Source organism: Nicotiana tabacum, chromosome 2 (assembly GCF_000715075.1).
Source record: "Nicotiana tabacum cultivar K326 chromosome 2, ASM71507v2, whole genome shotgun sequence".
NCBI classification, from domain to species: domain Eukaryota; kingdom Viridiplantae; phylum Streptophyta; class Magnoliopsida; order Solanales; family Solanaceae; genus Nicotiana; species Nicotiana tabacum.
The window spans coordinates 115,110,184-115,127,314 of record NC_134081.1 but is presented as its reverse complement, the minus strand read 5'-3'; the positions used below and the strand labels follow the sequence as shown (position 1 = coordinate 115,127,314).

General features: G+C 34.6%; 1 protein-coding gene across 1 annotated transcript; it reads left to right on the top strand.

Moving 5' to 3' along the window:
• The first annotated feature begins 68 nt into the window (after positions 1-68).
• LOC107803042 (uncharacterized) lies at positions 69-470 on the top strand. Its single transcript, XM_016626637.2, has one exon. It carries the CDS (start codon positions 69-71, stop codon positions 468-470), a length of 402 nt encoding a protein of 133 aa, XP_016482123.2.
• The last annotated feature ends 16,661 nt before the right edge of the window (positions 471-17,131 follow it).

Sequence of the window (17,131 nt, the reverse complement as noted above, 5' to 3'; positions counted from 1 at the left end):
CTGATTGGGCGAGAAAATTGGATGATACACTATGGGCCTACCGCACTGCATTTAAAACTCCGATTGATATGTCACCACCATACAAATTGGTGTTTGGGAAGGCATGTCACTTACCGGTGGAACTAGAGCATAGAGCTTTTTGGGCATTAAGGCAATTAAATCTTGACATTGAGGCTGCTGGCACGAGTAGAGTCACAGAGCTTCATGAACTTGATGAGCTTCATTATCATACTTTTGAAAGCACCAGGATGTACAAGGAAAGGATGAAGATCATGCAAGATAAGCATATTCAAGAGAGGATTTTCAAACCCGGAGATGTCGTGTTGTTGTATAATTCAAGATTGAAACTATTTTCGGGTAAGCTGAAAACTAGATGGTCGGGACCATTTAGAGTGGTGCAAGTACTCTCAAGTGGAGCTGCAGAAATTGAATCCGAGGATAGAACGAATAGGTTTAGAGTCAATGGGTAAAGGTTAAAACATTACCTCGGCACGGAGGACGAAAAAGTTGTATCGGAGATTCATTTGAAGGAGCCTCAAATATTGAGTGAACCTTAAGTTTGACTGCCTGCGTCGTGCCGCGACGTTAAATTGGGCGCTCATTGAGTGGCAACCCAATTATTAGTTTATTTTAGCTTAACTATAAATTTTCGGATGTTTTATGCACTAACAAGTTTTTAGCTAAATCTTGGTGTCTGAACAGGTAATGAAGCATGATGGGAGGTCATGGCGCTGGGATTTGTTCACAAAATGAAATAAAAATTACATACATACTCTTCAAACAACACAGCGCACCTGGAAGCAAACGTCGCATCGCAAGCCTTCTTCCTCGCGTTGGAGTTCGCGGAGCCAGGCAGTAACATCGCTATACAGCAGGCGTCGTGAGGGAGGTAGCGAGTTCCACCTCGCATCGCCAGGTTCTCAGCACATGTTAGAGATCGCTTCGCATGGTCCTTTGCTCACTGAAATCCTCAACAGCCTTGTTTCTAGCTCGATATTGGTTTCGCCTGGCCATCCCCTATTTTCGCTGTATAACTCAGTTGGCCAACCCCCATGCACGCTTCATAGATCGCCATGGACCTCACATCACCTACTGTCTATTACTGTAAACCTACTGTTCATTGCTCACTTGGGAGATTGCCCGGCCTAAGTACAATGAACCACTCCCTTTCTCGCTAAACATCACTCGTCGCCAGGTCTTAAGTGTGCTATAGATCTCGCCCAACGAGGGATTAAGCGAGGTCAATCTCGCGACAAAGGTTGCGTCACCATGCATTTAGCTCGTTGTTAGCTTCGCGTCGCCCAGTCCGTTTCACGCTAAACAGATAGCTCCGCATGGTGTTATGCTCGCTGAGAGCTCGCGTCGCCAGCTTAGTGTTGCTTTTAATGTGTTTAGTTTTTTTTAAAACTTCTTTCTCTTAGTTATAACATACTTAAACACACACACCACTTAACACTACACTGCCCGTCCCTTTTTCCCTTCCCCTCACACACAAATTTCATTAAAGACCGTCGCTCATCATCTCTTTCAATCACTTGGGACATCAATTGAAGGACACTTCAATACTCCTAAGCATCTAAGGTATGTTTCTAACTATCCCCTGCATCAAAAATTCAAATTTAGTTAAAGAAATGTAATTCCACCATTTTTGGGTATATCTTCAAAGAAACAATGTGCTTGCTCGCGCTAATCTCATAAACCCCATAGGATTGGTATTGCTGTTGTATACAAGGGTGATAATATGAAATTCCCAAGCCGATTTGGGGAGGGTGAGGCAATCCCTCATATCTACAACCAATTTGACAACACTAGTGCATGCTAAATGTTTGTCGAAATGCCTCAAAGGCATTCTCGGCCCAAATGGAGTTTTACTCTCCGGGATTGTAATGATTAATGCTATGTTGCATTGCAACACTCCAAATTACAAGTTTAGATGGGATAAACAGTAGCTACATACATCTCAATTATAGTAAACATCATTTTGCCATTGCTCTATTCTCATACTAAAATACGGAGGTGAAGTCTGAGTAGCCTCAAAAGAAATTGTTAAATATCATGTGATGAACTCTTAAGTGTGGGGTCGCAAGACCATAATTTTGAATTGATTCAATACCTCTAAGAGAAGGAGGAAGATGATGTTGATGAGGGAGAAAAGGATGAAGAATGGATAGCTGCATATGAGGTCTTCAAAGATGAAGGCAATGATGATGCTAATCAGGGAGTTTTTCCTACCACCTTACTTTTTTTTTATGGGTCTATATATGCACTGAGAACATTGCATAAATTAAGTGTGGGGTGGGAGGTTATATATTCTCTGTGATGTGTAAATATTAGATAAACTAATTATTTCTTATTATTATTTTTTTTTAGCTTCGTCTTTTCTAAATTAGCATTAAAAAAATTAAAAAATAAATTTAGTTTAGTACTCTAGCTTTAGTCTTTAGTTTTTAGGATTGCTTTAGTAGTTAACCTCTTAAACGAAAAAAAAAATGAAATGATTGAACTTTTTCCGACGATGGTTCTCCTAGGCTGTTTTCTTGAGGGGCTTAAGTCTAACAAATACTCGTCTTAGGCATGCACATTCATGACAAACGCTCCATCCCCATCCCCAATGGTCAAAAACCAGACCAAATATTCACAGGCAGCCGACGACCACCCCCACCAGCAGGTAAGCCCCCTCCCCCCTCATCTCTCACACCTCCCCTTCCTCTCTCTCTCTCTCCTCTTTTTTCTTTCCTTCTTCCCCACTCCCATATTTACTAGAGCAACAACACTGCCGGCGACTGTTGTTTCGCCGGGCAGCAACATCGGCCCTTTTGTCCCTCTTGCTTTTCTTCTTTATTTTTAATTCTTAGTTGCGGGTAATCCCTCTCCCCCCTCTTTTCTCCGCTCCTTTCCTCTTCGTTTCCTCTTTCTCAGCATTCCCTTTTCTTTGCGTTTTTTTTCTACGGCTAAGACTTCATAAGTGGTAGCGGTGACAGCGCCCCTCCACCCTTTGTTTGGCTTCGTGGTGTTTTGTGTGTATTTCAGGTTAAGGTCGGTGGCTTTTGGCGGCGAGCGGGACGTGTGTGTGCAAATAATCCCTCGTGATTTTTCTTTGTGCCTCGGTTCTTTTTAACGGGATATAGTTGAACCGGGTAGTAGTTTTTGTTTTGTCTTTAGATTAGAATAGAATTTAGGGAATAAAAGAAAGGGAAAAATGAGAAATGCTAGGCGCCTTTGACTGCTTTGATAGTAGCATATTTAGGCTCTAGCATGTGTAGTACCTTCCCTATGGTTTGAAAATGTTTATTATGCCTTGTTGAGTAATAACATGTTTATTGACGCCTATATCTCATTTTCTTGGCTTGTGTCACTTTGTGTTTGATGCTTAATATTCTGTGACTTTGTGAATACTTGCAATTGCTTGAGAATAGGAATGGAACCATCCTTGGTGAGTCATGTGCCATGTGTGGTGAGAAATTATATAGTCTATGTCATTGCATTAAAGTCTAGAACTTGCCCAGCATGTGAGTTGAAGCGAAATTTTAGGTTTTGCTCGGTTTGAAAAATAATTTTAGGCTTTCTTTGATCTTTTTGAACTTAATGCCTACCACAAATAAAATTTTTTCCTATTCAACCCTTTTGAGCCTATAGATATTTATTTGGCAACCACACTACAAGCCTATGTCCATTTATTCTTAATTAACATTATTTTGATCCTTGTACCTCATAAAGCACTTTAATTGTGAAGTGAGCGCTAGAAGAAGTAAGGACTAAGTGTGGGGTGGCTTTCGAGTGGAATTAATGAAAGAAAGAAGGGTCCACTTGTTTTGTAAAATAATACACACTAAAAAAAAGATCTTGTTCTTGTTAGTGGGTGTGAATTAAAGTAGTGCTTAAAGAAAGAGAAAATACTTTGGGGATGATATTGTTTGTGAAAATGTAGTTGGGTTGAAGAAAAATGCGCTTAAAGTTAATTATGTGATGTGTTAAAATATTTAGGAGGGTTAGTCACTATTCCTAAATTTATCCTACCCGTCCTTAAGACAACATTACAACCATAAAAAGTTCTAATTGATTTTAAATCGAGTAAGCCTACATTAGTAGAGGTTTATATAATGGGCAAGCCTATGGTACTTTATGCATGCATGTGACTTCTTTGTGAGAGTGAGGAATTTCTTTGATATATGTGAGTCCTTAAAATATATTTGAGCATTTGATTCGAATGTGTGGATTCAACTTACTCTCTTGTTCTTGTTGTGAGGGCACACGATTTCGCAAGGGATATATGACGTTATTAGATTTCTCTATGATGATTAGTGTTAGAGCCATGAATGCATTGTGATATTTAGTCGGTTTGTGAAGTTTGAAGGCATATGCTAAAGTTTAATTGTTGATATCAACCATAGTCATAGGTATTGTGTGCTTTAGATGTGCTAAAAAAGAATAAAAGTGCTCTAGGAATTGGTAGTTGACTCGAGGACTAGCAACGTTTAAGTGTGGGGTCGTGATGTTAGGCCAAAATGCTATATTTTTAGCACATTACTCACCCTATATTTTGTTGGTTTAGTGAGTTATTGTGCGATAATTGCGCTAAATTGTGTTGTTTTATGTGTAGGAACATCGGAATGAATCATCGAATGAAAGTTGCACAAAACGTGGACAAAAAATGCAAGAAAAGAGCCCAAAGCATCAACTACCCAAACCATACTACAGACCAGGCTTTGCGAGGTCTATAGCCAGGTTGAGCGTTCTATAGACCAGGCTTCGCAAGGTCTATAGCCAGGTCGACCGCGCTATAGACCAGGCTTCGCGAGGTCTATAGCCAGGTTGAGCGTTCTATAGACCAGGCTTCGCAAGGTCTATAGCCATGTCGACCGCGCTATAGACCAGGCTTTGCGAGGTCTATAGCCAGGTCGACCGCGCTACAGACTAGGCTTCGCGAAGTCTATAGCCAGGTCGACCGCGCTACAGACCAGGCTTCGCGAGGTTTATAGCAAGATAATTAAAAGTCTCGGGTTAAAAGACCCAAACCTGAATTTGGACCGAGGGATTGACATAAATACTCCCCAAATGAGTTATTCTAGGGTTGGACATGATTTTGGAGAAGAAAAGAGATGCCAAGCACTGTGGAGCAAGAATCAAACGAGTTTTTCCTTCCTTTATCTCTTTACTTTGTAGTTTCATGTCTTTAAATATTATGTTGGTTGTTGTTGTATTTATAAGTAGCTAAACTCTTTAATCTAAGGTTTGATGGAACCTATTGGAGGATGATTTTCTACTGCGTTTAATATAGATTTGCCTTTGATTTTTCTCTACTTGTTCAACTATATTTTCATTATTGTTAATTGAAGAGCTCTCAATTAACTGTGCCTATTTAGTGTGTATATTGCTCGAGAGAGAGTGCACATTTAGGTAGTTGTTGAGCAACACCACTCCTAACGTAGTTGAGAGATCAATACGGAGGGTTTGAAGGCGGGATTAGAGATAATGAAGCCTTGGTGCGATCGTCGTGAGTGGTAAATTAGTGTCAGCTAGCGTAGTTCGAGAGAATACGTCTAGTAAATTGTAGTAGTTACTAGAGAGAGAGCTACGACACTTAAAGTACTCACGATCAGTAGAAAATATTTAGGTGAATTTATAGGAAACGTAGCGGGGAAGATTCCGACAATAGAAAAAATCATAACCTTAGACTCTTCCAAATCTTGTCTACAATATTTGCTTTGTTAGTTATAAATTACTGCATTTTTATTTACTTTGATCTTAGTTAGTAAACTCTCAAACTGTTATATAATATTTCTGAAGGTTGATTACTTGAATTAGTGCAAAACTATTAGTTGTAATTAGCACGTTATTTTCCTGTGGGATTCGACTCCGGACTTGTAAATCGGATTATATTTGCAATGACCGCTAGACCTCTTAGTAGGCATAGTTGGGCGTGATCAAACATTCCCTAAACAGGGGATTGTTGCTATGCCTGGTCCAGTGCTCGCTTTCATTCTTGTTAGGCTCCTTATAAGTTAACGGCATCAGTTTTAGCTTCAAAGATAGAGATTTGAACTCCTTTAGCAATTCTTGAAGGGATAAATTATGTAAGAATAGAAAAGGAAGGTAACTTTAATGGAGAAAATGATGCATTCTTTTTGTTTCTTTTCTGAGTTGTAGTAATGCACTACTCTCCATCTTGAATTCTGTAACTTATGTTCAACTTCAGCTTATGATTGTCTAGAGCAATAGTTGGTGTTGCCAAAATACTTTTTTCTCTGGGAGTACTATATATTAAGACCACTATAATTAAAGCTTTTAAGGATTTTGCACTGAGATTTCTTTTAGGTGGTGGGGTCATAATATCTCCCTTAATAACTTAAGTTGATTTGATTTCAGAATGTGTTTTCTTGTCCTTTTCAACCTTTTTGTGTCTTCTCCCTGATATCTTAGTTGGTTGAATGCAGAGCAGAATTTTGTACTTCCTTGTTTCTTATGGATATACTTGGTGTACTACAAGCTTTCTTTTGAGAGTTGGTTCTCCAAACTCAAATTTTTCAATGTAATTCAATGCAGTTCGCCAAAAAAAAGGAACTGATAATAACAAATCAAACATATAAACACATAAATAGAACAGTGAGAAATATACAGACAGTGACACTTGAGAGCTCATAAGATTATGTTTACATTTAAATGTTTTTTAGCCAGGCTGCAATATCACATTTTTTCGGAAATGGGCTCTTCAAGAATAAAAAGGGCAGCCTGGTGCACTACGCTCCCGGCCTCCCGCTATGCTCGGGGTCCAGAGAAGGGCCGGATAACAAGGGTCTATTATACGCAGCCTTACCGTACAATTCTGCAAGAGAGGTTGTTTCTACAGTTCGAACCCGTGACCTCTTGGTCACGGTCACATAGCAGTAACTTTACCAGTTACGCCAAGGCTCGAACCAGGGCTCTTCAAGAATCAATCCATCTTTTGGCAGACTGTTTAAATACTCGCTTGTTTTGCTTTCGGCTTCTGAACTTTTGATCGAAGGGGTTCTTAGAATCGTATGGTTGAAGACGTGGTCTAACATGGTCTCTGTATACCATTGAATTTCATTCGAAGAAGGAGCCTTATAAAAGCAATATGTAAACTGAAACTATCAATCTTTTTAATGTCAAAAACTTAGTAATTCCTTTTTGAGAATGAGCCATCATTCTACTTGTGTTTTGTGCTTCTTTTTATCGTTCTACTTTTCATCATTCTACTTTTTATAATGTACTAGCTTTCTTTTCAGAGTAACTTCCCTGAACTCTAATTTTATAATGTAACCCAATGCAGTTCACAAAGAAAAGGAATAGAAACAGTGACAACAAATTTAATTTATAAACAAATAAATAGAACAACAATGAGAAATATACAAACTGTGACATTTTAGACCTCATTAGATTATGTCTACATTTGATTGTTCTCTATCCAGGCTGCAATATCTCAGTTTCAAGAATCATTCTATAGACTGGTTAAATGCTCACATATTGCGTTATAAAAGTTCAGTAGGTTAAATATACATTGGATTTGAGAAGAAATTTAATGTCAAAAACTAGTAATTCCGTTTTCAGACTGAGCCACTATACTAACTTTTATGCCATTCCCATATCATTCATGTCCGTTACAACATAACAAAACTAAATACTTCGAATCTAATTTACTTTAGGTTGTACACCTAATTTTCCTCATATTATAGTTGGGGTGACTAAAATATCGCCTTATAGTTGGAGGGTACGATGCTATTTTGTCACGTTTAAATGATTTAAGTTGAGTTTTGACATCAATATCAATAAAAATCAAATTATAATATGAAAACATCAAGCGATTAGCCGATTTTCTATTTTCAGAATATGAAACGGACGTGCTAACTTTTTTTCTTCTTTCAAATTTAACAGTGGAGGTGCAGTGTCCTTTACTCTTTGCAGATTCATCAACAAATGAATTGCGACAACCCGTGACAAAGGGACTTTATCCCATACTTCACAAAATTGGGTGATAGAAATTACCCTTCCTCTGCTTATCCTTCGAGAATCTTAAAAAGTGCGAATCCTTTTCAAGCCTTTTCTTTTTCTTCCCTTTTTCTCAACTTCCTTTTCACACACTCATTTCTTTTTCTTAAAATTGTTTTTTCCACCCTACTTATTACGTCTAAATGATATTGAACATCAAAGTTTTTGCCAAGTTTTATATTTATTCGTCATGGTCCTTACAGAATCATGGAGTCTTTTTCGAATCGTTCTATTATTCTAAGTAGGAGCTCGGGAAATTATAGAATGTAGATATAGCTCATCTTACATAATAACTCTTCAATATGAAATTGTTGAATCGGAGAAATGGTAACTGATTTTTATGTGATTATATTAAGTACTATTTTCTAAATCAAATGTGATATTCGCCGATATCTTGGTCATCTTACCGAGGAGCATCACGTTAGTTTGAAGTGGTACGGACATTTTATAGACGTGGTTGGGAATACATATAATTGTACCTTTTGTTAGCAAATACATCAGTGATATTGAACCAATTGCAAATTATTACTTTTTCTTATCTTTTTTAATTGAAAGCCTATTCTTTTGTGTTTGAGAAGTAGAAAGCGTGGTCTAGAACTTGCGAGTTACTTGATTTTGTTTGGATTTTTTCTAGTCTAGAAAGAGTTTCTGTCTAAAAGACAAGACAGTTAAAGCATACTCTTTATTTTGTTATCTAATGTAGTTGAACTATGAACTATAACCCACTGAACCAAGTCATGATATCTAAAGATTTAAATCTGAATACATAAACTGTGGGGCATTTCTGGGAATAAATTATATGCCAAAGGAAATAACATAAGAAATCCGGTACCGCTAGGAAGAGTTAACGGGGGTTCAAAAAATGAGTGCATATATGGAGTCTGTCTCCGGTCATGTATCTCTGTCACCTACAATTTCATTCACTTGCAATCAAGGGCGGAGCCAGACCTTCGGTTACGGGTTCAGTCGAACCCAGTAGTTTTGATCTAATCTATATATTTGTCTTAAGAAATTCACTAAATATGCGCAAATTATTAAGTTATAACCTAGTAATTTAAAAGAAGTAGAATCCTGAACGCATAAGTTTTAAATCTTGACTCCGTCTCTACTTGCAATCATCAGTAATATGATGTCCGAGTAATGTTATTCTCAGTTGAAGATATATTAATGATCTCCCTGCAATGCAATCTGTTTTAATTTGGAGTGTCATTGGGCTATTTCTTATAGCAATTTCCAAACCATACTTTAATAGAAGAATTTCGGTGTAAATGTTCGTAGTGTAAGGTATTCTTTTGCAGAAACCTACTATCCAATTTCCATTCTTATCTCTTACAAACCTACTCTTGTGTTTGAGAGGTAGAATTTGCGAATTTTCCCTTAATTTGTTGGATTTTGTCTAGCCTAAAATTATTTTTTTTTATCTAAGACAACAAAGTCGAGAGCCACCAAACCCGTTAAATCGATCTAATATTTTGGGATTTTATAGTTTTTCTCTAATTTACATTCATAATTTATTGTTTCGACTAATTTAAATTGACGTCCATAATACGAATGTCTTCTATTGTTTCATGAAAAATGTGTGATTTTATCACTTATTTTCTCTTATTTGGTTGGTGAGTGAAAAACTTCCCCTAAGTCCCCATGTTTCCTCCCCTCCAAATATCCAACGTTTTCAGGACTCTGTTTCTTCAACAATTTAATTATTCTTCTAAATTTCACACAAACGCAAAGGAACTAATGTGATGTTTTACTTTTTTTACGCAAAATAACGTTAATTTAACATTTATGCTCCATAACTATAAAAAAAATACTTTTTTGGTTGAATAAAGTACTCTTTCTACAACATGAAAATAAAGTAATCATTTTATTGAAATAAAAGAAAATACTTTTTCTACGTCATGAAAAGAAAATACTCATTTTGTTGAAATGAAAGAAAAATATTTTTTTCTAAATCATGAAAAGAAAGTACTTTTTTTGTTAAAATGAAAAAAAATACTTTTTTATATCATGAAAAGAAAATACTCATTTGTTAAAATGAAAAAAAAAATCTATCTATAAAATGAAAAGAAAGTACTATTAATAATATTTTTATTTAGGTGGGGGTTGGGTGACGTGGGTAGGTAGGAGTGTGGGAGTGGGTTGATGGGATAGTGAATATGGTGGGGAAGGTTGAAAACGAGTTTCGTAAAATGTCTTCCCTTCCCTTGGTACGAATGAAAACATTTTCCTCCAATTGGAAGAAAATGAGTTGATGGAGAAAATATTTTCCAAAACATTTAAGTCAACCAAACATAGAAAATTAAAAAATATTTTTCGAAAAATATTTTCATTCCTACCAAACACACCCTAAATTTACAATGATTTCTTGTCCTTTGGTTGACCATTGAATCATTGTTCTTGTTTTAATGCTTAAAAATACTGTTAAATTGATGTCAATTTTTTTTTTTTTATTACAAAAAGTGTATTCTGTCAACCAAATAACCGATTTATAAGTTGTGATCATTTTATCAACTTGAACAACATTACAAAGTCCACTCAGATATTACTGTACAGAAGGTAATTAAAGCTTGGAATTAGGATTAGTCACAAGTTGTGGACTATTAATTTACTTGGGGTGGGGGGTGGGGAATACCTTGAAAAGCGATCTCTTGGATGATGGTGTTTGGAAGGTAATCAGGTTAGACAAGTTATTCCAAATTCCTTATTCTTGATATTGGGGTTAGTATTTAAATGATTTCCATATTTGCTAATCATGTGGTCCATCGTCCTTCATTTTTCTACCGGAAATATATATTTTTAGCCACTTCTAAAAATAATAGCCGATAAAATATGTATTTTTTGTATATATAAGTATTTTATACATTCTTTTGTTAGCAAATACAACTAATTTTCGTCGACCAACCAATTTTATATTTTTGCCGTTTTTCTATTCCCTTTGTGTCTTTTCTTTTTTGGGTATATTAGAAAATGTTAAAATTAATATTAAAATCTTTCGTAAGCTTACATTGTTCAAATATGTCAGGAGCAAAAACTCAATATTCATGATCGTATTTTTTCCTTTTAGCAAATCTTCTTTATGTATGCGGCTTTCATTAGCTAAAGATTCATAGTTTGTCTCTCTCTTGATATGTGTAATATTAGTCTTATTAACTTCAAACGAATAATCTTATTAACTTCAAACGAATAATTTGCTATCTTCACTAATAGCCATAAGAGCGTGACATTGTATGTCAATTTTCACTTCTAAGTCTTTATATGTTATTTTCTTGACACATTTGTCCTTTTATTTTGATTATGTAACCTTACTTTACATTTATTATAATTTAACTAATTCAAAGTCACTCACTTTTATTAGAGGGCATACTCTACGTTCAAGAAAAAGATGGTGAGTTTCGAAGTATGGGTCAAAACATCTGCATAAACGTACAGAGTCACACTATAAATCACACCTTTTTAAAAATAAAATTATTGCATTTGAAAATTTTATGGTCAAAATAAATTCTTTTTGCCCCTTAAATGTATAAAATTGACATATAAATTGTTTAATAAAAGTACTGATGGAGCAAAAATAGGTCAATTTCCAATCCCAAAAAAGGTTAGGAGGCTTAGAGCCGAAAGTTAACCAGCCATTATTCTTGACTTTTTGGTGTAATAATTGTCTATCGTATGTCATTTTGGGTCCTTGTAATTTCCAGGTATTAGGAATCTGGACTTAAAGTTTGCTTTTCTCCACATAAAGCAAAATAAAACAGCATCTTCTTGTTTCTATTTGCTCAGAAAAATCCTTCTTTCCTTTGATCCGTTCTCCTCATTTAGTCATAGCTTTTTATTTACCTATTTGAGCAAATAAAATGTATAAATATTTCACAACTAAGTAATGATTTAAATTCATTCAAACAAAGTTTCGGAATATACATTATTTTCTGTTACATATAGCAGTCTTTCGACATTGTTTAATAGTATTTGGTAGAGGCAATAATTTTTTACTTTACTTTAGACCGTACAGAGAGAGGAATTAAGCTAACATAATTCTAACAATTCTGGATTGTAAATCTAGTACTCCATCCATTATTTCCCTTTTAGTCTATTCGAAAAAGCAACATTTCCATATTTGAAAATTATTCAATTATATCATTCCTATTTTATCTTTACTGACATAAATTATTGGGACCACTTGATATAGAAGTTCGCCTTTTATTAAAAGAGAAAAACATGAAAACATATGTTAAAACTGTTTCCACCATTCATTTAATTGTGGGAGTAAAGTGCAATTTTTAATGTCCGTATATATTTAGGTTAATTTGTAGGTACAAATTGTTATATTCAAAATAAAATAGCATAGGTAAGCATAGAGCATAGGACATTCAACAGTAGGAGTACAAATGTACAATGATGACAAGGAGCAAGCAGAGCAGTATAGTACTTTGTGTTGGGTACATCTCTTCAACTTTTCTTACCCTTTACCTACGTCATTACCTCTCCTAACTACACTCTTCTAACCTTCTGATATTAGCTGATGCCCTGAAAACCAAATATCACAACCTGAGACTGAAACATAATTATTATTATTATTGTAAAATAAAATAATATATTAAGAGCTTTTAAATAAATATACTTTCATAAATGAAGTAGCACAACTTTTCTTATGGCTTGTTTGCGCAGTTGGCAATAGAACAGTTGTGTACAAGTCTATCTACAACTATAAGGGGTCGTTTGGTAGGATGAATTAGAGAAAATAATGTATGCATTAATTTCGGTATTACTAATCTCTTATTTGGTATAATTTTTCAATATATGTATTACTAATGCAAGTATTAGTTATAAAACCTATTTGGTATTATTCTAGGTATAACTAATACATTGCAAATCATGATATTAGCAATACCACAGCTATTAATATATGCATTAGCATGGTTAAAGATAAAATTGTCCTTAAAATCCCGTAAAACTAAAGAATATGGAAGACATTTTTGTAAGCAACTAAGTTTCTTAAAATTATGTAATACATTTTAATTTTTAATATACCACACCAAATAGTGGATAAAAAATACTTTCTGCATAACTAATGTTTGCATTAATTAATTCTTACATTACTAATACACTTTATTCAATATTATTTTTATACACTCCGAACGACCCCTAAAAAGATTTTAAAAAAGTGAATGGAAAATTTTAGAATAGTCTAAAGAAAAAAGGTGTTAGGGAAAATATTTGTGTAGATAGAATGATAATGAGGGGCAATGATTTCCAACTTTGTGTAGGGAAATGAAGAGAATCATATTTGGTGGACCAAAAGCAAAAAAAAGTGTAATGTCTTAAATTGTAGAGCACTATCAGGTTTAAGGTTATGATGATTTAGTTAATTTTTGGTATAAAATGGTCCTTTTTTCTGAATTGGTAAAGGCTATGTAATCCCCTCAAACAGTTATATATTGAATTTTCAAATAAATGATATCTCGACATTGATTCTGGTGGGGTATGCAGTTTTCTCAATTTGAATGTCCAGATTATTTCATATTCGAATATGTTTAGTATGGCCAAAAATACTATACATTAAAATTATTTTTGTATTAACCTTTTCACATTTATTTTGGGTATTAAAGTTAGTAGTATATCTTATATCAATAGTATAATGTGCAAGATGAGACCTGGATTGGTAATTCAATGAATTTTTTGTGTTAAGGTTAGACGAGAGTGTCTATATGTTGGTTGAGTAGGAAAAAAAAACACCAACAATTAAGATAATTGTATGGCAATAATTTAAACCAAACCATCAAATAATGTGGTGGATGAATGTGATTCGTTCACCCTTAACCGGATTCAACAACATAAATAAAAAATATTTTGATAGAAAATATTTCACCCTTAACAGATCCTATACAATTCAATTTAGTCGGACAATTAATTCCGCACATCACATAGTTTAAAAAAAATAACTGATATCAAAGAATGATTAAATCATTTTCTACTAATATATATTTAAGAAGATTTTCAGTATCTGAAAGTATAGTAAAAAATACTTAGATTATACAAGTTGAAAGATCTACACCAAAACCATTTCATAATTTTATGTGGTCAACTTTTTATCCAATTCGACACACAAAAACCAAGAAGTTTGAATAATGATTGTCCGTATTCATTAAGATGATAACTACCAAAAGCATAAGAAGATAACTTAATGTGGGGATGCTTGTTTTAAATGCAATATAAATTACTATTTTCCTTGTGTAGTCCACTTCACCACCATTTTTTGTATTCTTATATATCCTTTTGCCTGTTATAAATATAACTCGAAATAACAATATCGAACAAGGAAAAACAAGCTAAAAGATATAGAGAGAAAGAGAAGAAGAGAGATTCTTATTTCTTCTTCAATTGTGTGTTTTTCCTATCTATTACAAGGCCTTTATATAGGCATGAAAAGTGAATAAAAATATGTCATTGAATATGTCATTAAGCATAGAAATATGTCATTGAATATGTCATTAAGCATTTGAGAAGATCATGGAGGAAGAGTAGACATCCAACATAATTTGATTTCTCTTATAACACTCCTCCTTGGATGTCCATAGATAATGTGACTCGCTAAAACCTTATTAGGAAATAATCCTATTGAAAAAAAAATCATAGTGAAGGAAAAAGAGTACACATGTTTAGAAATATGCCTTTTGGTTGCCTCGTTAAAAACCTTGCAAAGAAAACCTAGTGGAACAAAACCTTGAAAAGGAAAAAAAGTACAACGCGTATTAACTCCCCCCTGATGAGAGCATCAATTCACATCCTTGAGCTTTCGCATCCCAATCTTGTACACTAGTTCCTTAAAGGTTGACGTCGGTAGAGATTTGGTGAACAAATCGGCCATATTATCACTTGAACGGATCTGTTGCACATTGATATCACTATTTTTTTGAAGATCATGTGTGAAAAATAATTTTGGTGAAATGTGTTTTGTCCTATCCCCTTTTATGAATCCTCCTTCCAATTAGGCTATGCATGCTGCATTATCTTCATACAAAATTGTGGGTAATTTATCACACTTTAAACCACACTTGTCTCGAATAAGGTGTATTATAGATCTCAACCATACATATTCTCGACTTACTTCATGAATAGCAATTATCTCAGCATGATTAGATGAAGTAACCACTATTGATTGCTTAGTCGATCGCCAAGATATGGCAGTGCCTCCATATGTAAACACATAGCCTGTTTGAGATCGAGCCTTATGTGGGTCAGATAAATACCCAGCATCGGCATAACCAACAAGACCGGGACTGCAATCATTGCCATAAAATAACCCCATATCGATAGTCCCTTTTAGATACCGCAATATATGTTTGATTCCATTCCAATGTCTCATTGTAGGAGCATAGCTATATCTTGCTAAGACATTAACTGAAAAAGTTATGTCAGGCCTTGTAGTGTTAGCAAGATACATAAGTGCACCAATTGCACTAAGATATGGTACTTCGGGACCAAGAAGTTCTTCATTCTTTTCTTGAGGTCGGAACGGGCCCTTATTCACATCAAGTGATCGAACAATTATCGGAGTAGTTAATGGATGTGTTCCATCCATGTAAAACTGTTTCAATACCTTTTCTATGTAGGCAAATTGATGAACAAAAGTCCCGTTTGCCAAATGTTCAATTTGCAAACTAAGACATAATTTTATTTTTTCGAGATCTTTCATCTCAAATTTCTTCTTTAAATAATCAATTGCCTTTTGGAGTTCTATAGGAGTTCCAATAAGGTTTATGTCATCAACATATATAGCAAGTACAACAAACTCTAATGTTATTTTTTTTATAAAAATACATGGACAAATAATATCATTTATATAACCTTCCTTTAATAAATACTCATTAAGGCGGTTATACCACATTCTACCTGATTGCTTTAGACCATACAAAGATCTTTGCAATTTGATTGAAAATATTTTCGGGGACTTTGAATTATGTTCGTCAAGCATTTTAAATCCCTGGGGAATTTTCATGTATATCTCATTATCAAGTGAGCCGTAAAGGTAGGCTGTAACCACATCCATTAAATGCATGTCAAGCTTTTCATGGACAGCAAAACTAATGAGATAATGGAACGTTATAGCATCCATAACAGGAGAATACGTCTCTTCATAATCGATACCATGCCTTTGTGAAAATCCTTATGCAACAAGGCATGCCTTATATCTATGTACCTCATTTTTCTCATTCCTTTTACGTACAAAAACCCATTTATAGCCAACAGGCTTAACACCATTTGGTGTTTGGACTACATACTAAAAAACTTCACGTTTCGCAAGTGAAGTTAATTCTGCCTGGATAGCATCTTCCTATTTTGGCCAATTATTTCTCTGTCTACATTCATCAACAGATTTTGGTTCAAGATCCTCATCTTGTTGTATTATTTCAATAGCGACATTATAAACAAAAACGTTATCGATAACAATATTATTCCGGTTCCATCTTTTTCCCGTTAAGGCATAACTTATTGAGATCTCTCTATTCTTATCATTTTCAGGTACCTGAACCTCCCTTGAGGTTTTATCATTTGTTATGTCTTTGTGCTCTTCTTGAGTCACTACCTCCGTATTATGATCACTTTGATTATTTGCTCCTTTTCTTTTTCGAGGATTTTTATCCTTAGAACCGATAGGTCTACCACGTTTCAAGCGTGGTTTAAAATTATTTATTTTAATTAATTGTCCTACCGAAATATCCACTCGAATTGGAGCATTAGCAGCTGGAATATGTAACTTAGTCACCCTTGGTAGGTCAGTGAATGCATCTGACAGTTGATTTGCAATATTTTGCAAATGAATTATCTTTTGAACTCTTGTTCATATTGATTTATTCGAGGATCTAAATGAGATAGTGATAATACATTCTAATCTATCTCCTTTCACAGCTGCTTATTTTCTCCCCCTAATATTAGGTATACTGATTCATTAAAATGACAATCAGAAAATCTTGTTGTAAATAAATCTCTAGTCATAAGCTTCAGATATTTTATAATAGAAGGAGATTCATACTCAACATATACTCCCAACCTTCTTTGGGGACCCATCTTTGTGCGTTGTGGTGGAGTAATTGGAACATATATCGCACAACCAAAGATTCTAAGATGA

Excerpts from the sequence above, each read along its gene's own strand:
- LOC107803042 (XM_016626637.2), top strand. The coding sequence starts at position 69 with ATGTCACCACCATACAAATTGGTGTTTGGGAAGGCATGTCACTTACCG.